Source organism: Nyctibius grandis, chromosome 26 (genome assembly GCF_013368605.1).
Source record: "Nyctibius grandis isolate bNycGra1 chromosome 26, bNycGra1.pri, whole genome shotgun sequence".
Taxonomy (NCBI): Eukaryota; Metazoa; Chordata; class Aves; order Nyctibiiformes; family Nyctibiidae; genus Nyctibius; species Nyctibius grandis.
Window position 1 is genome coordinate 6,341,772 of NC_090683.1, and position 25,363 is coordinate 6,367,134.

Sequence of the window (25,363 nt, forward strand, 5' to 3'; positions counted from 1 at the left end):
CCCTGCACCGGCACCGGGACCAACCCCTGCACCGGCACTGGCACCATCCCCGGCCCCCGCACCACGGCTGCCCGGGCGCTGCGCAGCACCGGGCAGAGGCGAGGACACCCGGGCATGGCACCGTCCCCCGCACCGGGGAGACCCGGGCACAGCACTGGCACCCCTGTCGCCTGGCACGGCGCTGTCCCCTGCGCTGGGGGTGCTGGGGGACACCTGTCACCCAGCACTGGGGACACACAGGCACAGCACTGGCACCGCTGTCACCTTGCATGGCACCGTCCCCTGGGGACACCCGGGCACCCTTGTCACCCAGCACAGCGTGGTCCCTGCACGGGCAACACCGAAGCATGGCACTGTCCCCTGCACTGGGGACACCCAGGCACACTGTGGCACCGGCACCACGGGACGCCCCGCACCAGGGATGCCCGTGCACGGCACAGCAGTGGCACAGCCCCTGGCACACGCCGCAGCGCGGCACAGCCGGACCCCTGCCCAGCCAGCCCAGCTCAGCCCCCGCTGTGCCCCCCACCGTGTCCCCCTGCCCAGCTCCTGCCTGTCCCCAGTGCCACCGGGGCATTGCGCTGCCCACGGCGGGTGCCCGGTGCGGCACGTGCCTGGCAGCCGTGGCCCAGCCTGGCCCTGCTCCCGGCTGCCGCAGGGGCTGCAGAGACGTGCTGTGCCCGGTGCCGCGGTGCCAGGGCAGAGCTGCCGAGCGGATCTGGGTTGCGGCACCGGGGCCAGCCCAGCCTGGCAGTGCTGGGGTGTCCCTGAGGGGCTCATGGCACCAGGGGGGAGGGTTTCAGGGGTGCCAGCACCCTCCTGGGTGCCACATGCCAGGTGCTGCCCTGGCCCCCAGCCAGGAGGAGAAGGTGCAGAGCACGGACGTGCCAGCGCCAGGAAATCCTCGGAGCTAATCCTGCGGGAGGGGAGGCTGCGGGCACCCTGGCTGTGCCGGGAGCCTGTGGGGTGCCCGGGGAGGGGACACTGGAGCTCTGCACCCCCAGGAGCTCCCAGTGCCAGCCCCAGTGGGTGCGTGGGACCGTCCCTCAGCTGGGGGTCCCCAGGGACTCTCGCTGGATGCTGGGGCTGCTCCCGGCTCGTGGGGTGCCCCGTGGCACCGGGGTGGTGGGGACACCCCATCACCCCTCAGGAAGTGCCCTCGCCATGAGTCACCGGGCCGTTGCAGCTGGCACCTCCAGCGGGGAGAAGCCCAGGCGGCACACGGAAGGATGTGGGGGGCCAGGCTGGCACAGGGGCCGGGGGACCCGGGGGGCTGCCAGCCCCAGGGCGGGGGCCCTCGCTGCCCCATCCCTGCTCCCAGAGGCTGCCCTGAGCGTGCAGGTGCCACCGGCCCCACATGGCGCCTCATTCCCTTCCCGGCACGTTCCTGGGCCGCGGCAATTAGCCGTGACTCAGCCCCTCGCCTCGGTTCGGAAAACAACCCCGTGCACGGCACCCGGCACCCAGCACCCGGCACCCAGCACCCGGCACGGAGCCGGCCACGCACAGGGGTGCTGGGCTGCACCCGGCTGCTCGGCTCCCCCGGGGGTCCCCGGGATGGGTGCGGGGCTGGGAGGGACAAGATAAATCCTGTGGGTCCCACCATGGGGTCCCACCGTGGGGTCTTGCTGTGGGGTCCCACAGTGGGGTCCCACCAGGGACATGCGGGCTGGGGATGGTCTGTGGGCAGCAGGGCTGCGGCGAGGGGCCACCAAAGCCACTGGGACAGCAGGGTGCTGCAGCCGGACACGTGCCCACTGTGCCAGACCCTCAGCAACCCCATGACCAAGCTGTCCCAGGGACCCTCCCAGAGCTAGGGGCTGTGCCCTGGGGGCTCCCCGTGGGTCCCCGTGCACCCCAGCAGTGCCCGTGCCAACTGGCCCATGGCTCAGCCCCCTCGAGATCATCACGTGCCACCTTGCTTGGGCACCAGGTGAGCCCTGCCTGGCAGTGGTGGGGGACACACGTGCCCATGCCCCCTCCCATGCTGTGCCCCCCTGTGCCATCCCAAGCCCCTGCACCCCGCTGCCACGTCCACCCAGAGGGGCTGGCCCCGGGGCACCCCACTGCTCCCCGGGGACAAGCAGGCAGCCCGAGAACGGGCCCGCGGTGCTGGGCAGTGGGCACGAGGGCGGGCGGCCGCGTGCCCCGGTGCCCGGGTTGCCGGCGGTGCCGTGCGGCCGTGCCACGTGACGGAGCGCTCCGCTTGCCAGCGAACGCCTGTGTGCACAGGGATTTATTTTTACTCCGGGCTCGCTGGGTTGTTTACCTTGTTGTACCTTTTCCAGGAAAGGGGGGGGGGGGGGCATCTCTGCTGGGGACGGGGGGTTTGTTCCTGCCTGTCACCCCCCCCGTGCCCAGCCGGGGGGGTCTGGCAGGGTGCAGAACCCCCCCCAGAACTTAACCCCAGCACCCCCCCGTGCTTGGACACCCTCCAAACCCACTGCGGGGCTGCAGCACCCCACGGGGGTGAGGATGCCAGGTCTGACTGGGTCCCCGTGCCACCCTGGGGCACAGCGTGCCTCAGTTTCCCCAACTGTAGGTGTGATGCTGCTGGGGGGGGGCAACCAGAGACACCAGGTCTCACCCCACTCAGGGGGTCCTGCACCCCCGAGCCCCCCTTTCATCCCCACAAGGTCCCACTGATGGCAGCGGGTGGGAGGGCAGGACCCCGGTCCCGCTGCGGGTGCCGGGCAGGGCTGGGTGCTCGGGGTTTCGGGGTGTTTTCCTGCCGTGCAGCAGCAGCTCTGGGGCTGCGGAGCAGCGAGCAGCCCTGGCTCGTCCCCACGGCTCTTGGCCGGGGCCAAGGGCTCCGCGCTGCCAGGACTCGCCTTTCCCCTCCCTGCGGAAAGGGAAAAAAATCAGGTAAACAAGGGAGGCCTGGCCCGGGCAGGGCTGGGGGGGCACCCCATGGCAGGCAGGGGCACCCCACAGCACCCCGGCACCATGGCATGGGGCAGAGCTGGGCTGGGTGGCAGAGACCCCGGGAGGGGCAGGGTCTGGGGGTGCAGGGGGGCAGAGATCCGTGGGAGTGCAGGATTTAGGGGTGAATGTACCCCAGGAGGGTGCGTGGACCCAGGGATCCAGGGAGGGTGCAAGGTGGCCAGGAGGGTGCAGGGGTGCTGGGTCTGGGGGTGCTGGGACCCCAGGGGAGTGCAGGGGTGCAGGATCTGGGGGTGCAGGGACCCCAGGAGGGTGCTGGGTCTGGGGGTGCAGGGACCCCAGGAGGGTGCAGGGGTGCAGGGTCTGGGGGTGCTGGGGTGCAGGGTCTGGGGGTGCTGGGTCTGGGGGTGCAGGGACCCCAGGAGGGTGCTGGGTCTGGGGGTGCAGGGACCCCAGGAGGGTGCAGGGACCCAGAGGTCAGGGGGATGCTGCAATATGGGGGTGCAGAAGGGGTGCAGGAGCTCCGGGTGAGGGGGGGGACCCCAGTGTGTTCACTATGCAGGGTGGTCCGGGAAGCCCCCCCATGGGGAGCAGCTGGGGTGGGTGGGGGGTCCCCCGCGGCCCCCGCCTGCTGGGTGGGGCTGTGGCAGCGCTGGCCCCCCCTCGCCCACACCCCTCCTGGCCGCGGCCCCATAAATCTCACGTGCTGGTGTTTGTGTTCCCGTTACAGCCCACGGCCCCGGACCCCCGAGATGCCGGAGGGAGCGGAGGGCAGCGGCAGTGCCAGGGGGGCCACGGGGGGCTCCTTCGGCCTCACAGACCCCCCACCCTGGGCACGCACCATGGGGACCCCCACGCCTCCGTGGCCCCACATTTGGCCTTCCCCAAACACAGCTCGGTGGGGATGTGGGGCAGCCCCTGACCCCGCAGGGGACACGGTGGCCGTGGGCTTCGGGGCACCCGGCCGGTTGGCGTCTGTGCCAGCCCATGTGAGCGGGTGCTCCCCTCCTCCTCCTCCTCCTCCTCCTCCTCCTGGGTGCGGGGAGCCCTCTCCATCGCTGGTTGCGGCGTCACGTGGCGCTGGCATGTGAGCCCTGCTCCATTTTTAGCCCCAGCAGCCTCCCTGCGTGGCGGCCCTGCTGCAGAGCCATGTGCGGGCGGGCGCCCGGCCGGCACGTGGGCCTGCCGCAGCGGGGACGGGGCACCGGGAACCCCCCGGCCGACGCGGCTGCGCGTGGGCGAGCGTTGGCCACGCGTGTGCGCGAGCACGGCCACACGCGTGTGCGTGCGCGCGCGCGGCGGGGAGGCACGGCTGTCCGCGGGGCTTGGCGTGACACGCGGCACGGAGAGCGGAGGAGCGTCCCCTGCACCGCGCCGGGGGGTGGCGGAGGGGGACCCCCGTGACTCACGGGGGGTGTTGGGTGCAGGGGACCCCCCCTGCGCCCCCTCAAGTGAATGCAGCTCTGCGGAGAGGCACGTCCCCCACGTGTCCCCTGCGCATCCCCCGCACGTGCCCCGCGTGTCCCCTGTGTGTCCCTGATGCTGCGGGGGGGGGGGATTGTTGTCTCTGTGTGTGTGTGTGCACGTGTGCGTGTGCACGCGTGTGCGTGCCGGGGCTGCGGTATGCGGGGTGCGTGTGTGCAGTGGGGCTGCAGTGCCTGCAGAACGCGCGTGTGCCTGCAGCGGGGGCTGCAGTCCCTCGCTGCGGGGGGGGGGAGAAAACGTGCGTACGTGTGCGTGTGCGTGTGCACGCGTGTGCGTGTGCACGCGTGTTCGTGCCAGCGCTGCGGTCTCTGCGGGGGCGTGCGGGGGGGGAGTGCGTGCCTGCACTTAGACATGTACAGCAGGATCTGCAGGGCTGTGTGTGTGCATGCGGGGGGGCTGCGGACCCGCGGGGGGGTGGGGGGGTGCACATGGGGAGGGGGGGCTGCAGACCCCGTGGGACAGTGGGTGCACATAGGGGGGTGCAGACCCCCGGGGCAGTGGGTGCACATGGGGGGGTGCAGACCCCCGGGGCACCGGCAGAGCCCGGCTCAGGCAGGACAAGCCCGTCCCCCCTCCTCGCCCCCTGCGTGGGGGGATCGTGGCGCTGGGTCCCGGCCCCCGCCCCACCGCCCGGCCCCCCCCGGGCAGCCCCCGGGGCAGGGGGTCCCCACACCCCCCGGGTCTCCTCGCCGACACCCGCCAGGCGCAGGGTGGGCGCCGGGACGGGACCGGGCGGGGGCGGGGACCCCGGCGCTCTCCGGGCGGAGCCGCCGCGCTCGGGAGCCACCGGGCGGCCGCGCCCCGCTACTGCCGGCCCGCGACCCCCGCCCGGCCCCCCCGGGCAGCGGGGCCGCCGTGTCCGCGCCTTGACACCGCCCCACGGCCCGGGGAGGGTCCGGTGGAGGGGGGCTACCGAGGGGGGCTGTCCCCGGGGGTGCCCCCGGTCCGTCCCGCCCGCGGACCTGCCCCGCTCCTCGCCCCGGGGTCCCCCCGCCCCGCGCCCCCGCCCCGGCAGCCGCCGCCGGCGCATGCGCACCGAGCCCGGTTTAAAGGTAACCGGGGGCCGCCGCGCGGCCCCGGCCTCGACCCGCCCCCGGTACCGGCCCGCACCCCCCCCCGTCCCCCGCTCGCGTGCAGCCGTCCCGCGTGGGCCCCGGCTCGGTGCCCCCCTCCCCTGCCCCGCACGGCGGAGGGGGCGGCGGGGCAGCCCCTGCCCGCGTCCCGCGTGTCCCCGCCGCCCGGGGCGGGGGATGCGCTGCGCTGATGGCGGCGGGGCCCCGCCGCTCCCTGGGCCGCGCAGCCGGTGGCGGCCGCCGCTTCGCCGCGTCGGCGGGCGGTAACGGGGCGGTGCGGAGCGGCGGGCCCCGGCCATGAGGTCTACCGCTTTCCGGGCGGCCGAGCCGCCGCGGGGGGGGCAGCAGGAGGAGGAGGAGGAGGAGGAGGAGGGCACCGCGCCGCACCGCCCGCCGCCCCGCCGGCCCCGGGAGCCGCCGCCGCTGGGGGCACACAAGGGCCGCGGCGGCGGGGTGGCGGCGGCGGCCGAGCAGCAGCAGCAGCAGCGCTGGGCCGGGCTGGTGCCGCTGGCCGCCGGGAAGCAGGCCGCCGCGGGGGATGCCGGCGCCCGGCCGCGCTACCAGGCGGTGCTGCCCGGGCGCGGCGCCGGGGAGGGCGCGGCGGGGCCGGGAGCGGGGCCGGGGCCCACCGAACCGGGCCCTCCTCCTCCTCCACCTCCTCCTGCTCCGCCGCCGCCGCCGCCCGCCGAGGGCAAGTGGAAGAGCGGTTCGCGGCGCGGCGCGATGGGGGCCGGCGGGGGCTCGCCGGGGCAGGCGGCCTGTCTGCGGCAGATCCTGCTGCTCCAGCTGGACCTCATCGAGCAGCAGCAGCAGCAGCTGCAGGCCAAGGAGCGGCAGATCGAGGAGCTCAAGGCCGAGCGGGACACGGTACGGAGCGGGGGGGACACGGGGGGGCGGGCGGGGACGCGGCACAGCAGGGGTTAACCCCCCCACACCCGCGGGGTTACCCCCCAGGGTTAATGGCCCCCCCACACCCGGGGATCCCCCGAGGCTTCTGCCCACCAACAGGTAAGTGCCCCCCCCCGTGGCACCCCAGGGGTTAACACCACCCCCCCCGCAGGCGTTAACGCCACCCCCGTGGCACCGCAGGGGTTAATGCCCCCGCGCTTGGGGGTTAATGCCCCCCCGTGGCACCGCAGGGGTTAATGCCCCCCGCACTTGGGGGTTAATGCCCCCCCGTGGCACCGCAGGGGTTAATGCCCCCGCACTTGGGGGTTAATCCCCCCCCGTGGCACCGCAGGGGTTAATGCCCCCCCACGCAACACCTTGGGGAGTAACATCCCCCCGGGGGGGCATCATTCCCCCTCCCCAAGACACCCCGAGGGTTAATGCCCTCCCTCAGGGTGGCTAATGCCCCCCCCAAGGGATTAACGTCCCCTCCCGACCCCCCAGGGGCAATAATGCCCCCCCCCTCGATTATTGCCCCCCCAGGCACCCCAGGGCGGTTATTACCCCCCCGGGGCGTTGATGCCCCCCCCGGGGTCGGTGCCCCCCCCCGAGACAAAGGCCGTCGGGGGGCGGGGTGACCGGCGGGGGCACAAAGGGCCGGGGCGGGGCGGGCCGGCGGGGGTTAACGGGCCGCCGCCTGTCGCCATGGCAGCGGGCCCGCGGGGGGGCCTTAAAGGGCCCGCGGCGCCTCCCGCCCCGCCGCGTGCGGGTTAACTTAAAGGGGCCGCGGTGCTGTCGTAACCGGGGGGGGGGGGCACGGTTACCCCGCTGCGTGCCCTGCCTGCCGTGCCCTATGGATGCCGTGCGTTGCCCTATGGATGTGGCCGTGCCTCACCGCACGCTCCCCCCCGCACCGCCCTCCCGCCAGGCCGTGCCTGCCCCAGCCATCCCCGGTGCGTGCCGTGCCGTGCCGTGCCGTGCTGGCTCGGCCTGGCTGCGGTGGCGGTTGCGGCGGCCCCGGTTGCGGAGGGAAGGGCCATCCCACGTGGTGCCGCACCGCGACGCCGCGGCGTGTGCCGAGCCCTCCGACATGGAGGAGCCGCTGCGGCAAGGCCCTGACGGGGCTTCCCGTGGGGCGTCCTCCCGTGGGCGTTAAACTACCGGGGACCCCCCGCACCACGCTTTGCCAGACGGACCCCTCTGTATGGCCGCAGCTCCCGGCTGGCGGGGCCAGGCGAGGGGTGGGGATGGGTGGCTGAGGGCAGGTGTCACCCCGTCGGGTGCTCGCTCTCTGATGAAGCCCACGTCTAATTACAAACGCCCTCTCCCTCCCTGGGTGCTCGGGGAGGATGCGGTGGGGTTCGAGACCCCCAAATCGCTCCTCAAAGCCCGCGGGGTTTGCAGCTGGCTGCGGCAAACGGGGCCGGAGAAGCCACCGGAGAGCGAGTGGCCTTTTTGTGCCGTTGGACACCTTGGCCCCTGCCCGCCGGCGCCGCAGTTAAACCATCCGGGGTGCGATGCCCGCGGCACCCCGCGCTGGTCCCCTGTCCCCTCCGGGCAGGCAGGCGTGAGCCGTGGCGCTCCCGGTGTGCCGGGAAGCCCGTGGTGCCAGCCGAGCCCGAGCGGGGATGGCTCAAGCGCTGTTTAGGGGCTCCTCACAAACGTGTTCCCGCACCCCGAGCATTGACAAGTAGTTGCCAGGTAAACGCCGGGACGGGCACAGTTGGTCCGGGCAGAAAGCAGGCAGGGCACGGCGCAGGCAGGGCACGGCAGCGGGGCGGCACCAATCCTGCACCGCGTGTGCCGGGGCGCTTCTGCAGGTGGGTGATGGCAAAGGTGCGGGTGGGCTCTTCCCCGGGGTGTTTCCCTGCTGCCGAAGGGCTGTGCCCAGGGCTGGGGGAGCAGGGGTGGGCACAGGGTCCAGGAACCCCCGAGGTGAGCCCTCACCCTGCTTTGCAGCTCCTGGCGCGGATCGAGCGCATGGAAAGGCGGGTGCAGCTGGTGAAGAAGGACAGCGAGCGGGAGAAGCACCGCATCTTCCAGGGCTTCGAGGTGGACGAGAAGGCGGAGGCGGAGGCGTGCGAGAAGCTGCCGCTGGAGTGTCCCCAGGACCTGCTGGAGCCCCCCCCCGACCCTGCAGCCCAAGCACTTCCCCTACGGCAGGAACGGGAAGGGGCACAAAAGGTACGGGGTGCCCAGGGGGGACATGGGGGGAAAGGGGAGGACCTTCCCCATGGCTTCACCCTCCGTCCGCGGGGCTGGCACCCCCCGGGGCACGGAGGTGCCAGCTCAGCCACCCTCGAGCCACTCAGGGAGGCTGCCTGGCACCAGGAGCGCGTCGACCATGGGCACAGGCTGGGGGGGAACATCCTGAAACCCTGGGCGGGGAGCAGGGGGTCCCAAAATGCTGGGGAAGCCCCTGTCGCCTCTGGAAACCCGGCCCTGGCCCGAGGGTCTGTGCGCCCGGCTCAGCTCCTCTCCCTCCCGCAGGAAGCCGACGTTTGGGAGTGCGGAGAGGAAGACGCCCGTTAAAAAACTGGTGTCCGAGTTCTCGAAGGTGAAGAGTAAAACTCCGAAGCACTCCCCGGGGAAGGAGGAATCGGGCGGCTCCTTGTCCGAAACTGTTTGTAAACGAGAACTGCGGAGCCAAGAGACTCCGGAAAAACCCAGGTCGCTCCTGGAGACGCCGCTGCGAGCCTCGGCCCCGCCGAAGGGCCCCGGCGCCCACCCCAAGGAGAAGGGCTTCTTCAGCAGCGAGGCGGACGACCTGCCCTATCTCTCAACCACGGAAATGTACTTGTGCCGCTGGCACCAGCCGCCCCCGTCGCCGCTGCCGTTGCGGGAGCCCTCCCCAAAGAAGGAGGAGACTGTAGCAAGTAAGCGATGGAGAGCCCGCCGCGGCGCGGGCGGCAGCGTGCCGGGCATCAGGGCAGAGCCCGTGCCAGAGAGGGGTTTGCCCGCTTTGGGGCTGGCACAGCAGGTGGGGGACAAGCCCCGGATGAAGGGCAGAGCCCCCGACACGGGGGGAGAGGTGCAGCCCGTTGTGCCACGGTGGCCGGTAGCAGCCGCGCTGCCGGTGATGGGCTCTCCCGAACCATGGCTCCAGCTCGCCCTGCCCCGGCGTGCACCGGGCTGCTGCTGCCCGCACGGCCGAGCCGGGGCAGCACACCGGGCAGGGCTGCCGGCCCCGGTTCACCGAGCAGCCCTACGCGCCCGTTCGAGCGAGGGGTGAAGCAACTTCCCGTTGGCGGTTGGGAAACGCGTCTGTGGCTTGTGCCGCCTCGGCACGGCGCAGGTTCCTCCACGGGGTCACCTCCTGCCCCTGAACCCGCTGCTCTCCTGCCGGCTGCCCCTCCCCAGCCAATCTCCGGCGGGTCCCGCAGCACGGCAAGCGCCGGCGATGGGGAGCGCTGGGCTGTGCCGCGGCGGGTGCCGGTGCTGCCGGCGAGGCTGCGCTGGATGGCCGAGCGCCCTGGCGCGGGGGGAGCTCGGCGCGGCTCCTCTCGGAGCGGCTCAGGTTTGCTTGGGCGGGGGGACGGCGACGAGCTTCCCCCCTGGCTCTGCCTCCCCCGGGCAGCTCCCGCTGCGCTCAGCCGGCGGCATCACCCAGCCGGGCTCCGGACGGGGGTTTGGGGAGGCCGAGTGCCGGAAAGGAGCAGCGGGGCGGTGGGCGTGGGGCTGCAGGGGCGTCCCGGCGTGGGGCTAACAGCCTGGCCTCTCGCCTGCAGTTCCGTCTTGGAGGGACCATGTTGTGGAGCCCCTGAGAGACCCCAACCCCTCGGACATCCTGGAGGTACGTACGCCGCCCCGGTGGGTGTCGGCTGCCATCAGAGCTGGCGCTGCCACAGGCACCTTCCTGGCTGTTTCACCGCTCCAGGAGAGCGGCGTGTGGTGACAGCTGCCACTGCGGGGCTGGCATTGGCGGCATCTCGTCCCCTTGTCTGGCATAAACAGCGCGGCACATCCCGGCTGGGGTGGGGGCGAAGGGGCAGCCCCTCTGTGCCGCCGTGGCTCGGGGCCGTGCCAGGGCTGCCGGTGCCGGGTGGATGCGCTCATCCCCGTCTGTCGTTGCAGAACCTGGACGACAGCGTCTTTTCCAAACGGCACGCGAAGCTGGAGCTGGACGAGAAACGAAGGAAAAGGTGGGAGCAAAGAGGGCGGTGGGGGCTGGGGTCCCCGGCAGAGGGGGTGGTCTGTGCCCCCCTCCCGCAGGGAAGGGCCCCGGGGTGTCAACCGGGGTGGGGGACATGGGATCAGGTGGCCCAGGGCACAGCCGGGAGCCGGGATGGGAACCAGAAGGGGGATGCTCCCGCGTCGCTGCCAGCACGGGGGCCCCGGCGCAGCCCCCCGAGCTCCCCGGGAGGGTCCGGCGCTGCCCGGGCACCGGCCTGCGGCTTCTCACTGCCCGGGGCGCCGCCTTTTCCAGGTGGGACATCCAGCGGATCAGGGAACAGAGAATTCTACAGCGGCTGCAGCTCCGAATGTACAAAAGGAAAGGGATCCAGGAGTCGGAGCCTGAAGTTACCTCATTTTTCCCTGAGCCAGACGATGGTGAGTGCCAGGGGTGTTGGGGGGCGGGCAGGGGGTGTTGGGGGGCGGGCAGGGGGTGTTGGGGGGCAGGCAGGGGTGCGTAACGGTGTGTTCTCCCCCCCGCAGTGGAAAGCTTGCTCATCACCCCGTACCTGCCCGTCGTCGCCTTTGGCCGGCCCTTACCAAAACTGACCCCACAGTGAGTACCGGGGTCACCGGCGGCGGGAGGGGACGGGGCTGGGCTGGGGTCCTCGGTGTGGCCCCCCCAGGAGGGTGCTGACGCCGGCTCTGCCCGCAGGAACTTCGAGCTGCCCTGGCTGGACGAGCGCAGCCGCTGCCGGCTGGAGATGCAGAAGAAGCAGACGCCGCACCGGACCTGCCGGAAATAGCGGAGCCGCCGGGAGCTCCGTGCCGTCACCGGGCCGTGCCGCTCCTGCCTTCTCGTTGACGGATGGTTTCATTCCTCCGTGACCCCAGTTTTGTTCTCTTGGGTTTTTGCAACACGTTCCCCGGACTTGTCCCGCCCCGTGCTGGCAGCCGTGCCCCCCGCGGCACCGGTCAGCTGCCGGACGAGGCTCCCCACCGGCCGCCCCGGTCCCGCAGCCGCTGCTCGGTTTATTTGGGACATTCGGCTTCACGCTGTGGGCAGGGGCGTGGGGAGCACCGGGGCCAGACCCTGCCCACTGCCGCCTTCTTGTTTAGTCAGAGAACAGGAGGAACAGCGGTTTGTGCGGCGGCGGGTGCTGCCGGTGGGTCCCGGTGCTGCCGGTGGGTCCCGGTGCTGCTGCGGCGAGGAGCGGGGTGCCTGTGAGCGCCGGGAGCCTCTTTGGGTTTTTTCACCCCTTCTTGAGTGGCTGTGACGGGGTCGGAGGGGAGAGTTTAAAAACAAAACCTTTTTTTTTTTTTTTTTTTTGTGAAATAGAAATCCTATACGCACAATTTTGGGTTTTTTTATTTTTTTTTTTTAAATAATTTAAATGTTTGGAGGTTGGCGCGGTGTGCCGCGAGGAGCTGGGTGGGTGGGAGAGCTGGTGCTGTGGCTGTTCCCCTGCGGCGTCCCCTGCCCTGGCCGAGCCCCCGGGTGCCACCGGACCCCCCGGCGCAGCCCTGGCCCCTCGGTACCGGCGCTGCCGGAGGGGTGGGCTGGGGGCTCCGCAGAGGGGGGGCTCCACGCGTCCCCCCTGCTCCGGCCGGGCTCTCCCCGGCCTCCCCTGCAGCAGAATTAAACAGGGCAAGTGCCAGCAGCACTGCTACTTTATTTTACTTTATTTTACTTTATTTTACTTTATTTTACTTTATTTTACTTTATTTTACTTTATTTTACTTTATTTTACTTTATTTTACTTTATTTTACTTTACTTTATTTTACTTTATTTTACTTTATTTTACTTTATTTTACTTTATTTTACTTTATTTTACTTTATTTTACTTTACTTTACTTTACTTTACTTTACTTTACTTTACTTTTACTTTTCTCTTTTCCTCTCTTTTATTTTTCTCTCTTATTTTTCTCTCTTATTTTTCTCTCTTATTTTTCTCTCTTATTTTTCTCTTATTTTTCTTTCTTTTTCTCTTTTATTTTTCTTTCTTTTTCTCTTTTATTTTTCTTTCTTTTTCTCTTTTATTTTTCTTTCTTTTACTCTTTTATTTTTCTTTCTTTTACTCTTTTATTTTTCTTTCTTTTACTCTTTTATTTTTCTTTCTTTTACTCTTTTATTTTACATTGTTTTATTTTCTTTTCTTTTACTTTTATTTTCTGGCGCCGCCCTGCGCCCCCCCACGGGCTGTGTTTCTCCCCAGCCCCCCCCGCACCCAGCTGCTTTCTGGCACCGACGTTACTGAGCAGACGGAAACTTGTTAAAAAAAAAGTTTAAAAAAAACAAAAACAACAAAAAATCTGTTAAAAAACAAAATAAAGTTATAAAAAATAAAGTTAGAGCCGCGGCGGCGCGGCCGCGGGGGTCACGCGCGGACACACCCGCTCGCCCTTTTTTTATTTTTAAATAAACGAGGAAAACGGACGCTGCGTGGTCGTGTCTGCCTCCCCGTGACGTCACTTCCGCCGCCGTGACGTCACCCGCGCTGTGACGTCGGCGCTCTGCCCGGCGCGCGCCTGCCCCCTGCCGGGGAGACGAGCGGCGGGCGGGGAGGGAGCGGCCGCTCGCTGCCGCAAGGGCTGCCGGGACGGCGGCGGCGGCGGCGCTGTGACGTCCCGCGCCGCGGGGGCCGGCGGGAGGCGTAGTCCGTCCCGTGGTGCCCCGCGGCTGCCCAAGATGGCGGACCGGCGGCGGCAGCGCGCCTCGCAGGACAGCGAGGACGACTCGGACTCGGCCGCCTCCGACAGCGCCGACTCGGCCGCCAGCGCTGCCCGCTCCCGCTCGGCATCCGGCTCCCGCTCGGGCTCCGGTTCGCCCCGGTCGCCTCACCGCTCGCCGCGGGGCACCGCCGGCGCCCTCAGCGCTGGGCCGCGGGGCCGCGGGGCCGAGAGCGCTGCCGGGGCGGCGGCCAAGAGCGCGCCCGAGTCCGAGTGTGTGAGTGCGGGGCGGGGGGCGCTGGGAATGGGGGGCGAGGGGGGCTGGGGGGTGCGGGGGGTCGGGCCGGGGGGGCCTCCGGTGTCAGTGGGGCGGGGGGGCAATTGAGGGACGCGGAGCCGGGGTGGGGGGGTGGCACTGGGAGCTGGGGGGGGGTCGGGGGGAGCTGGGGGGACACTGGGGTGCGGGGGGGGACTGGGGCTGCAGAGCTGAGGGAGCCCCAGGCTGGGGAATTGGGGGAGCCGGGCTGGGTCCCCCCGTGCCGGGGGGGGGGAGCAGGGCCGGGGCAGCCCCGCGGGGGGAGCGGGGCTCTGCGGCCCCCCAGCACCAGGCAGGGGGTTCCCCCTAAGCCCCGGGGCTGACTCCCCACGGCGGGGCGCGGGTGGGTGGGTTTGCTGCCCGGTCCGGCCTCTCCTCTCTATCAGCTCTGACCAGCCCTCGTTAAAGTGGGGGCATTAAAAACCTTTTACGGGGAGTTTGGTGTTGCCCCCCCGGCTCCGCAGGGCAGCTCTTCTCCCCCGGCACCTTACGGCTGGGTGCGGTTCTGGCCTGTCCTGGGTTTGTGGTGCCGGTTGCTTCAGGTTCCTCCCGAATCGCTGCGTGTTTCTGCTCACTTGTTTTGGCGTTTGGGCTTCTCCCGTTAACGCGTTGGCTGGTTTTATTTTTGATCTCAGGTTGTTTTTACTGCACAGCTCGACCAGTCTGTTCTTTTACTAGAAACTTTCCGTGGTCTGAGCTGTTCTGCTTCATCCAGCCTCTCCTCTCGGGCGCAGGGTTGTGTTTCTGTCACCGGAGCCTCTAGCAGATGTCTGCCTGAGCTCTCCCCTGCCTGGCATCTGGGCGATATTCCTGGGCTCCTGCTTTGAGTAATCCTCTTGTTCCTTCCCGACTGAGCTGTCTGCGTTACCGAGGGAGGGGAGCCTGGCTTGTCCCTCCGAAGTCCCCCCGCAGTTAACACAGTTTGTGCTTTTTCTCTTGAGCTGCGTTCCCCCGGCGTAGCTCGCTCTGGAGGGATCTTAGAGGAAGGTACCGGCGCCTTGAGTTTGTTTTTCATTTCTCGGTCACTGAAGCTGAACTTCCAAGGGTGGATGCAACAGGGCGGGGGCCAAACCTCGTCATGGCTGTGTCTGGGGTTGTGGGATGCCGCAGGGACCCGGCTGCTGACCCTCCCCTCTGCTAACGCGCCTTTCTCTCCCTCTCTCCGCAGGAAAGCGAGGATGGCATCGAAGGAGACGGTGAGTAACAACTCTCTTTGGTGCTGCAAGTTTTGCCTGTGTGCAAAAAGTAAAAACCAGACAAAATGCCTTTTCCAATAGTCCTGCGGTTGTTGTTGCCCTGAATGTTACCTCGTAACAGCGGGGAAATGTGGGGTGAGGGGACAGCGCGCCCCAGACTCACCCTGTGTGAGCTGGCAATGGGGACGCGTTGGTGCTGGCCCCTTGGAGGGACTGTTCAATGCTTTTGCTGCCGTTGCCCACAGCATGGCCTGTCATGGTCGGGGAGAAGCTGTGTTGCTGTTTCTGCCCTGACACCACGCTCCTTTTTCTCCCCCGCAGCTGTACTCTCCGATTATGAAAGCACAGGAGACTCGGAGGTAAGAGGGGAGACTCGGAGCCGCGCTGCAGAGGGAAACGGTCTCCCCCCGCTGAGCCCCTCGCCGGGCCGTTCCCTGCTGTCCAACCCACGGTGCCGGGCAGCCAGCGCTGGGCCCAGCCCCGGGGAGAAGCCGCCTGTGGACAGTGGCAGCAGGATTCACCATGGCCACAAAGGGTGTGGAAGGAAGCGTAGGAAGCTCGTTGGGTTTTAATTAGTTGAAACTGAAGTGCTGGGTTGGAAGCATCCCAGGCGGCGTCCCTGCGGCCGGAGGGGTGACGCTCCCCGTGAGGGCTGGTGGCTCCGCGCTGGGGGTGTGCTGAGGAACTCCCCCCTCTCCTGCGCCAGGGAGGCAGCCTGTGGCTGTAGGTTTCCCCGGGCTTTTGGTTCAGAACTGTAAATTTAACATTTCCAGGAAGTTCAGAGAAGTTCTGGTTTGTGATGATTACAGTGAAGGTTTCCTAGTGAAAACCCTCCTCTTGAGACAGCTGTTTGGGGGATGTGGAGGGGCGCAGCAGCTAGAGAAAACACAACAAGGCAGGTGAAATCGAAGCTCGTAGGGGCTGTTATTTGTGAATTAATCTCTAGTGAGGAAGGAGCTGCAGAGGCGGCACGTGGAGGGTGAGGAGCAGCTCCCTGCGTTCACCCGGCCGCGGCTCTTCAAGCCTGGAAGCCTGCGCCCGAAGCGCTGGTGCATGCTGGGGCTGGGCTATTGCATCACTGCCGTGCCAGGATGACTCTGTTCCTGTGCCTAAAAATAATGCCCCGTCTGGGTTTCCCCAACGTAAACAACAGGAGCAGTTGATGTGCAAATACGCTGTGTTGAAAGAGAAAAACAGAGCAGTCTTTTTGTTAATCACGCAGGGCTATTTTTAGTGCGGGTTCCAGCCTAAGCAAGGCTGCAGGCTCCTGGGGGGTGAAACGAGGTCACGCTCCTGCGAGCAGAGTGCTCCGGGTGAGTCAGCTGAGTGACTCCAGGGAATTTGGAACCGCGGCGCTGGCTGGAGCCGGGCCCTGGGCGTGGGAAGGAAGGGACGGTCTGAGGGCCCGCGTTCGCTGGCCTCCCGGGCTTGCACGAGCCCTTCCCGAGCGGTGAGAGGCTGTGGCTTTGTGGGGGAGCTGGTCCCAGCTCTGTTCTAGAAAGCCTGAGCGTTGGATGTGGTGTTGGTGGTGGGGAGAGGTGTTGGGGTCAGGCTTTGCTTTTTCTATGAAAATACAGGGAAGGACCTTGAGGGCTGATCCTCTGCTGTGAGAGAGTCGGGTCTCTAACTGAAGCAGGGATCTAACGCCAGATTCAGGGACTTGTGTGGGGAAATCCCTGGGGGACTGGCTGCTCAAGGTGCATGTTTGAGTAACTGGGGCTTTTCCAGGCACAGGAAGAGGATTACAGCGAGGAGGAAAGTGCCAAAGTGGACCTGAAGCAGGATAGTAACGATTCCTGTGAGTCGGTGGCAAAAGCAGAGAAAGGGGATGAGAAACTTGGCTCCAAAGGTGCTGTAACTGGTGAGAGGCAAAGCGGGGATGGGCAGGTAGGTGTCAGACATGCGTTCTCTGGGCCGCGGGGGGCTTCTCGCAGCGGGACTGCTGCAGTGGTAAGAGCTGTCTGGTTTTGACAGGAGAGCACTGAACCTGTTGAGAATAAAGTTGGGAAAAAAGTTCCCAAGCACCTGGACGACGACGAGGATCGGAAGAACCCGGCTTATATCCCACGCAAAGGGCTCTTCTTTGAGCATGACCTCCGAGGGCAGACGCAGGAGGAGGAGGTCAGGTATGTGAGCATCCCCCACACCGCTGCCCCTCTCCGGGAGGCCAGCGTTTGGCTGCACGGCCCCGTGCTTCGGGGTGAAGCGGTGGGAAGGCATGAGCAGGGAGGATCTGTCTGTGCTTCGGTTGCCTGCTTGCAGTGTCCTGCCAGGACATTTTAGCTCTTTGTTTTGAAGGAGAGACTGAGGGTGGTGCAAAAAATACCCCAAGGAAAGCCTCTTGGCCATGAGCAGTGACCCTTCTCGCTGCTTTTCAGAAATAGCAGAGGGTAAATCAGCAGCTGCTGGGCAGGAGGAGTGGGAGGAAGAAGAGACGCTGTCTCCTGTGTACACCCTGCCCTAGAAATGCCCAGTCTCTGCGCATGGGGCTGGCTGAGGCTGCCACATCTCCCTGGCTTTGCAACAACCTCTTGGTCCTCCCTGTGTGACTGTTCCAGGCCGAAGGGGCGTCAGCGGAAGCTGTGGAAGGACGAGGGCCGCTGGGAGCACGACAAATTCCGGGAGGACGAGCAGGCCCCCAAGACCAGGCAGGAGCTGATCGCGCTCTATGGCTACGACATCAGGTCAGCCCCCAGCCCCGATGACATCAAGCCGAGGAGGATGCGCAAACCAAGGTGAGCAGCAGAGTCAAACTGGGGCCTGGCTTGTCCCAGAGACAAGCCTGAAGCTGCGAAGGGGGAAAGCCCTGTTGCTATCATTGACCCTGGGGTGGTGGGACCTTGCTCCTGGGAGTTCTGGACGCTGCATCCCAGAGAGGGGTTCCCTGGCACAGCAGCACTTCACCTGGGGATTTCTTTCCAGTCCTTTGTACTATTTTTTTCCTTCAGGTTTGGGAGTCCTCCTCAGCGAGAGCCACACTGGTCCAACGAGAGGCCAAACAAGCCTCCAAGGCACCAAGGTGCTGACAGCTCTTCGGCTCCCCCGCGAACCTTCAGCAGCAGGGCCTCCGCAGGTACGGGGAGGATGCCCCCGCCGAGGAGCTACCCGAGGGTGGGGGGCTACAAAGAGACCCGTCCAGGCTACCGAGCGTCGGAAGCAAGTGTCCAGCATCTGTCTCGGAACGGCGAGCAAGCGAAACAGGAGAGCAGCTACCGAGCAAAGCGTGCGGAGCAAACCCCGCCGAGAGATCAGTCACCCGAGGTGGAAGCAGCCCATGTCCACAGCAGCCCCGTGAAGGAGGAGGTTGCTCTGGAGAACCAAGCCACGGCTGCTGATGCTGCACAGCCACCGCCAGACAGACCAATTGAAAAGAAGTCTTATTCCCGGGCCAGAAGGACCAGAATCAAAGCTGGGGATGCAGGAAAGCTGGCAGATGAAGCACCCGCTCCAGAAGGGCTGACTGCTCTGCCTCCTAAACCTGTGCAAGCCGAGACGCCCCCCCCCGCCAGCCAAGAGCAGTGACTGGGAGTCACCAGTAGAACCCAGCTTGGATGGACTCGAGCAAGAGATGACCCAAATGACTCTCACGGAGCAGAACTGGACTCCGGGGCAGTCGCAGTTCATCCAGCCCCGGGAGCTGAGGGGTAAGTGGGTCGGTCAGGGCTGAATTGTCTCTGCCTTAGTCCAGCCTTGGCGTAGGTACGTGGTGGAGATGAAAAGCACAGGGGAGGTGGTTAGAGGGGACAAAAGAGAAGAGAAAAAGGGGAAATTAAACATTGCAGTGGAGGTTAATTGAATTAGGGCCAGGAGGGACAAAACTAGATCCTTCCCCTCTCTCTGCCCTGTTTTGTGTTGAGAATGGGGAAAGTTCAGGGAAGCTGAAGGTCTGTGTGTGGAACAGGCAGCAGGGACTTTGGTGTGAATCACGGTGAGACGAGCTGCTGCAGCAGGAGCTGGGGAGATGAGGAGTGTTGTGCTCACCTGGCAGGTGAGGGTAACAAATAATCAGGCTCCTGTAACGTCCTGCTCAGGAGCAGGAGGGAGCTTTCCTCTCTTTATCAGCTTATTTCCTAGCGTTGAGGTCTGGTGGCCGCTGACTAAGGCCTGACTGGGATCAGCATGTCCCTTTATGCCTGGCAGAGGGAAGCTGCTCGGTTGGCAGCAGCAGGCAGGCTGGCCGAGGGAGGCTTCTGTGGCAGAGTTACCCCCGTGCGAGCTGAGGGCCGAGTTCTAGTTGAGCATCCACGCGAGAGGTCGTTCAGGTATAATTATCTCTGTGCAGAATTAGAGATAATTCTTTTCTGGGCAGTGTCAGAGTCCTTCCCGAGGGGAGTAAAACTGGAGCAAGGAGAAGAAAGCGACTTAGTGCTTTCATAAGCGTGTCTTGAGGTTTAGGTCATGAAACCATAAGTCATCTTGCAGTGATGTGACTGGTACAATCTGTGAACAGACCCTGGGTCTTGGCTGCGGAGGGGAGTCAGGTTTAAATGTGAGAATTAGAGTTCAGAAGTGCTGTGATTTGCAGCTGCGATTATGTACTTTTTTTTTGATGCTTAAAAATGGAGCATCTTAACAAACATGCTATGAGACAGCTCTAGACTGCAGGTAGGAGACCACTTCCCATCTGTAAGGAGGTGTTATTCTGCTGTCCCTTTGTTTCTCCCTAGCAGAGAAGGTGGGAGGTGACTCTGGGAGGCGTTTGCCTGGGTGAGCCAGCTGTCGGGTCACCCTGTGTGTGCAGCACGTGTGCAGGAATTAAAAGGAGCCTGTGACAGAAGTGGTTACTCCCTGTAGAGGGTTTAAACCACAGCTTACCCAGTCCCACATGGATCCTGTTCCTGCTCCGAAGAGGTCCTTGTCTCTGCAGGAACAGAGCTTGGATCAGGACCTGGATTTTGGGCTGGAGATTTATTTATTTTTTGTTTTTAGCAAGGTGTAAAAGGTGTTGAGCAGCATGGGTGGCTGCACCGTGGCACAGCAGCTTCCAATTTGTGCCAAAATATTTAAAATTGTAACCTGAGAGGTGAGGTTGTTATAAGGTTTCGTGTCATAAAGCAAGAGCTGTGCCTGTTTGTAGTGCAGGGATGTCCCCGGGCTCGTCACCTGGCAGCGCCCTCGAGGTGAGGTGGCTGTTTATTGAGAACAAATGCAAACCATAACAACCAGTTTGTTTCCTCCTCAGGTATCCCCAACAATATGCACATGGGCACGGGGCCACCGCCTCAGTTCAACAGGATGGAGGAAATGGTAAAGCTCGTGACTCTTGCTCTTAGAAGCACGGGCGCCCGGCGTTCGTTTGTGTCTGGGTTGTAGTAATTAGAGGCTGCCCGTGACACCTCAGCCTTTCCCTTTTCTGGGTGGTTATAATTCTTACTGTGGAGGTTTGCAGGGGCTGGGGTGGGGGAGCGGATGGGTGGGGGGTTCCCAACCCTCGCTGATGCCTTTGCAGGCGGTGCAGGGCGGGCGTGTGAAACGCTACTCGTCGCAGCGGCAGAGGCCGCCGGTGCCGGAGCCTGCCCCCCCCATGCACATCAGCATCGTGGAAGGGCACTACTACGACCCACGTGAGTGTCTCCCTCCTGCTCCCGAGGTTCTGGGTGTGCTCAGAGCTGAGCGGCTGGAGCAGGAGTCCCCCAGCTCCTGGGAGGGTGGGGCAGAGCAGGGATCAGGCAGATCTTTGTCTTCCCTTTCTGTTGTACAGCAGCTAAAAAGCTGCTCTGAGCCTCCCTGGTCAGCGTTTAAACCCACTGAAAAACAGTGTTGCCTCTGTGCAGGGACTCCCTGGGACGCTGCTTTCCTTTGTGAGAAATAGGATTTACAGTTAACTTGAGATCAGAGCAACGTCTTTGAGATTTAAGAGCGGGGAGAATTACAGAACGAGACTGAGGATGGATTAGGAATTTACTCCAGCATTTAAAGTGTTGGAGAATAAATTCCCCAAGTGTTCTCCTGCTTTGTAAAGGGAGCAGGAGCATTTTCTGTTGGGAGCACAGAGCATCTGTGAGCCGGCGTGTGCTGCAGCGCTGCGTTTGAGTCTCGTGAGCGCGGCTGGCCGGGCTGCACGTGCGACTTGCTGCGGTAGAAAATTCTGTGGAGCTTTTCCTTACCAGCTGTTGTGTGTTGCAGTACAATTCCAGGGACCAATCTACACCCACAGCGAGAACCCGGCCCCGCTGCCGCCCCAAGGGATGATCGTGCAGCCAGAAATGCACCTCTCTCATCCAGGTGAGGAGCCAGCTCCCCAGCGGGGCACGGGGCAGCTGATACCAGCGTTGTTGTGCCCCGGGGAGGCTCAGCCTGTGCCAGGGAGCAGATAACTGGTTTCTGTCACTGGGGGAATCCATTTTCTCTATTTCTACTGCGTGGAAGAGACTGGCTTCCCTAGTGCAGTGAGGCTGGATCTATGTAAATTTTAAGGAAAGAAAACCAGGCATTTTTGGCCCCAGCAGCTGGTGCAGGACTGAGGTGATGTGAACGTTTTGGCAGCCTCCAGCTGGATGCCTGCAGGTTCTGCGCAGACCCTCCTGGCCGAGCCCTTCCCCTTCGGCAGGGCTCTGCCAGCTGGTGCGCTGGGCTGCTCCTTCGGGCCCTGCTGCTCCCAGATCAGAAAAGAAAAGCAGAAATGAGAGCTGTTGAACTGGCATGTTCTCTTATCTTCCCCACAAAAAGTGTTTCCTGAAGTGGATGTGCTGACTGGGGCCGTGGCTGGTGCTGGGGAATTGGCACCCCGGCGCTGGGGAGGGGGCTGAGAAGCACTTCCCTTTTTCCCTCCCCAGCACGGGAGCTGGGGTCTGGTGGCAGGAAAGGCCTCTGAGCAAAGCGCTTCTCCTTCCTGCTGCAGCCGCCCCAGCCCTCTGCTGGCTTTACACACGACATCACGTTCAGCTTATTTTTGTCCCTTCCCAGGTTTACACCCCCACCAGCCGCCAGCCCCCATGGCGAACCCTGGCCTGTACCCTCCACCGGTCTCCATGCCCCCGGGCCAGCCCCCGCCGCAGCAGCTGCTCGCACCAACTTACTTCTCCCATCCTGGAGTCATGAATTTTGGGAATCCTGGCTACCCCTACCCCCCGGGAGCGCTGCCCCCGCCGCCCCCTCCTCACCTCTATTCCAACACGCAGGTAAGCCGGCTGCACCGCGCGTCTCCGTCCTGAGCAGGAGCAGGTTGGGGTCCTGGGGAGGGGGGGTACGTTCTCTGGGGCTTCCTGGGACAGGGTGTGGGGCAGCTGGGCTGCTCCGGGGTGGGAGGTGGTTCACTGCCATCCCTCGCTCTGCTGGGGGTGGGTAACCCAAAGGGATTGCTCCCATGGCTGCTGCGCAGCTACCCTGGAATTAGGGTCTAGTGGATGAAATTGGTGGGTCTCAGAATCGAGTCTTCCCCTACAGAAACAGCCCCCCGGGCACCTGGGAACCGTTATATCCCCTCCCGCTCCGTGCTGAGCCAAGGACACCTTGAAAGCTGCTTTGGAAGCCCTTTGTGTTTGAGGTGGAGGCAGGAGGCTGCTCTTTGGCACCGGCTGGGAAAGCCCGTGGTGTGACCAGCCCAGGGCCTGGCTATTCCTGCTCGGTGCCCGACCCCTGTGCCCGCGGGAGGCAGCGAGGAGGCAGATCTCCGGGGGCACCGGGATGCCGAGCTGTGCCAGCGGCACACGGCTGACACGCAGTGGCAGGAGGGAGATGTGCACACTCCCCGCACCCTGCAACCTCTGTGACCTTCCCTGCAGCACCGCGAGGGCATCAGCCTGCTTCTGGGGCAGACCCCGGGCAGATGGAGGGGGTCTGGGGGCGAAAGGGCATCGTCCCCTGCCTTGTCTGTGCAGAGAAAGGGCAGCTGCTGCTGTTGCAAAGCGCAGCCATATGGCAGTGGGGAAACCCTGCAGGGCAAAGGGTCTGCCACGAGCTTCGGTCTGGCGTGGCTGCGCCTGCGCCTGCCCGCCCTGCCGGGAGCCGGTAGCCCTGGTGAGGGGCAGGGGTAGGCGGGGGTCCCCCGGGAGCTGTAAGTGCTGCCGTGCTTTGTTCTCCTTGGGGAGCACAGCACAAATCAGCCCCTGTCCCCCTGTAGCTCCTGGCCTTCGGTGCTGGCTGGTGGCACCTTCTCACAGTGCCACAAAGGCTGGCTGAGACGCGTGGTGCTCTCGGGGGGGATGCAGCTCTCTGTGCCCCCCCACTGACGCTCCTGCTCTCCAGGGGGTGCAGGCCCAGTCCCAGGTGTACGGAGGGGTCACGTACTACAACACTGTCCAGCAGCAAGTGCAGCCCAAGCCTTCTCCGCCTCGGAGGACGTCCCAGCCCGTGACCATCAAGCCACCACCTCCCGAGGTACCGTCCCCTCAGCGTGAGTCTGTGACGCTGTACCCTCGGGGCGCGCGCGGTGCTGCAGTCTCCCTCTCCCATCCAAAAAAATAACGTTGTTCCAAGGAAACCTTAAACTGTCTGATCTTTGACATGTCCCAAACCTCAGCTTCTCGTTGCAGGTGGTAAGCAGGGCTCCAGTTAATTTGAGTTTCTAAATACTTTAAAACTAAACCCACGTAAAAAAGTAAGTCCAAAGTTGACTCTTGCTTTTTTTTTTTATTATTTATTTACTCAGGGTAGAAAACAGAACACTTTAGAGAGAGGAAAAGCCAGTCCTAAGCTAGGAGGCAGGGACTTCTCTGGAAGAAGTGTCCAGACTTTAGCAGTAGATCATTCAGGCAGCGGACTTAAAGGCTTCCCAGAGATGAGCGCCGTTCCTCTGCGCTGGGAACGGTTTCCCCGCTCCAGTGCTGTGAGCTCTGTGTGTGTGTGTGCCCGAGTGCCACGTGTGGGTTTGGTTTCCTTTCTCATCCCTTGCTCAGCGTACGGGCGCTGGGGGAGCCCGAGCCGTGGCAAGCCCAGACCCAGGCAGGCATGTGCTGGTTGTTTCCCCGTGCGGCGCGGTGGAGGGCTGGGAAACGTGCAGCGTTTGTAAATGCACCGCGAGGTTTGTCTGATCGAGGCGCCCTTGGAAGGCCTCGCGATGGAGGAGTGTTTAACTGCCAGGAGAGCGTGGCTGGAGGGAGCTGGTTGTGCCCAGGGTGGGCACAGAGGGAGCCGGCGGTGTGGGCGGGCGGTGGTCGCGTTTTAGCACCCAGACGTGGAGGGTGTTTGCTCGCGGGACCTTGGCGATAGCCCCTCGACCCCCACGCCGTGTGTTTGGGGGCAGCCTAAGCCTCTGCTTCTCTTTCCTCTTCCCCACCAGGACAGCAAAGGCGAAAAATCAAAGGAGAGGAGCAACACGTAGGGCTGCGGCCGCGGGAATCCCAGCACCAGACTCGGCACCTCGGCGAGGAGGAAGCTCCTCCTTGGGCAAGGCGCCTTCCCTGCGCGTAGGTGAGGCAGCGGGGTGAAACCAGCTGCACCGTCTTGTGCTCAGGGCCAGGCACCTTCCCTCTGGTTCCCTCCCAAAAACCATCTCGCCGCTGCTGACCTGCCCTCCTTCCCCCTCCCTCGCGGGGGGCACCGAAGAATCAACCCCCAGCGTCAGTCCTCGCAGCCTCTCTCTCTCACTAAGCGTCCGCCCTTGTCCCTCTCTAGGATGTTAAACTCGACTCGCTTGGTTGTGGTCTCTGTTTGTATTTAAGAAGTGAACCAGCTCGTTCAGTAAAGCTGATTTGTTTCTTTTGGGTATTTTGAATGTGTTTGTCTGGCTGACGAGTGTAACGCCCCCCGCGGAGCCAGCTAAGGTAATTCATTTCAATTCTCTTTGAATTAGCAGGTTTATTTCTGCTGTTTAAGCGCAGGAGGGGCAGCCGGGCGACAGGAGTCTGTCAGGAGCGCTGGCTGTGCAGTCACACCTAATTCAGAAGCTCCTCCTGCTTCTGTTTCCCCACGAGCCCCGTGTTGGTAACTTGTGTCACTTTCTGTCCGTGCGTGTGCACGCTCTCGGCTCACACCAGGTGGGAATCCGTGGGCACGAGCGTGGGGCAGCCCCGTCCCCGCTGCCACACACACACCTCGCAGAGCAGGGGCTGTTCCCACCTGCCGGATCGGCAGCAGGGAGGGAGGTTTGCGGGCGTCCAGGCACCCCGGCGCTGCCAGCAGACAAACCAGCTCGACGGGGCAAGCGGAGGAATCGTTTGCTCCTGGCACTTGGGTGTTGCCGCTGTGGAAGTGGAAGGGGGGGTGTAACCCGCCCCGACGCGCCAGCCTGGGCTCCCGGCCCCGCGAGGAAGCGCCTCAGCCCTGCGCCTGCCACCCCCAGAACCGGCCTTCCCCCGGGGGCCGCGGCACCTCGCTCCCCCCGTTAGGAGTCGGAGGCTGATCTGTTGGGGTGACCGGCGCCGTGGCAGGCGGAGCGGCTCCGGCTCCCGTCACGCTCGGGCTTGGCCGCGTCCTCGCAGCCGTTTGCGAATCGCATTAGGAAACTTGGCAAGGCCGGTGGCTGCCGCTCGCCCCGAGCACGTGCCGGGCCAGCGCGGGGACGTGCCGGCTGCTCGGCCAGAGGGGGAGCGTGTCGGCCTCCGAGTCCCCATCTGGGGCGGGGAAGGGGGTGCCCGGCAGCCCACCTGCCCGCTCTCTGCCCAAGATCTCCTGCGTGCTCGACTCGCCAGCAGAAATACCTTCTGTGTTTGTTGTTTGTACCTCGGTGACCTTTTGTACCTGATCCCAGTTCTAAAAGCAGAAATCCATCTGTTCAACGTGTGTTTCTCTGCCTTAAGGCTGAAGTGTAGCGTTAACGTGTCGGTCCCGTGGCCGCAGCCCCGGACCTTGCACCGCT

The 25,363-nt window shown here is 64.8% G+C and overlaps 2 protein-coding genes across 2 annotated transcripts; both read left to right on the plus strand.

Moving 5' to 3' along the window:
* Nucleotides 1-5,690: 5,690 nt before the first annotated feature.
* On the plus strand, nucleotides 5,691-11,770 carry MSL1 (MSL complex subunit 1). Its single transcript, XM_068418770.1, is given in 9 exon segments — nucleotides 5,691-6,308; nucleotides 8,289-8,450; nucleotides 8,452-8,513; nucleotides 8,820-9,205; nucleotides 10,058-10,122; nucleotides 10,404-10,471; nucleotides 10,756-10,880; nucleotides 10,986-11,058; nucleotides 11,158-11,770. Coding segments are annotated over 9 exon segments (1,602 nt in total). The 5' UTR covers nucleotides 5,691-5,738; the 3' UTR covers nucleotides 11,249-11,770.
* A 1,353-nt stretch (nucleotides 11,771-13,123) lies between these two features.
* On the plus strand, nucleotides 13,124-24,273 carry CASC3 (CASC3 exon junction complex subunit). The gene is given in 14 exon segments (XM_068418835.1): nucleotides 13,124-13,390; nucleotides 14,598-14,625; nucleotides 14,947-14,984; nucleotides 16,354-16,512; nucleotides 16,600-16,751; nucleotides 17,184-17,360; nucleotides 17,574-18,119; nucleotides 18,121-18,269; nucleotides 19,808-19,872; nucleotides 20,075-20,189; nucleotides 20,752-20,850; nucleotides 21,532-21,746; nucleotides 22,813-22,944; nucleotides 23,846-24,273. Coding segments are annotated over 14 exon segments (2,175 nt in total). The 5' UTR covers nucleotides 13,124-13,132; the 3' UTR covers nucleotides 23,888-24,273.
* Nucleotides 24,274-25,363: the final 1,090 nt, after the last annotated feature.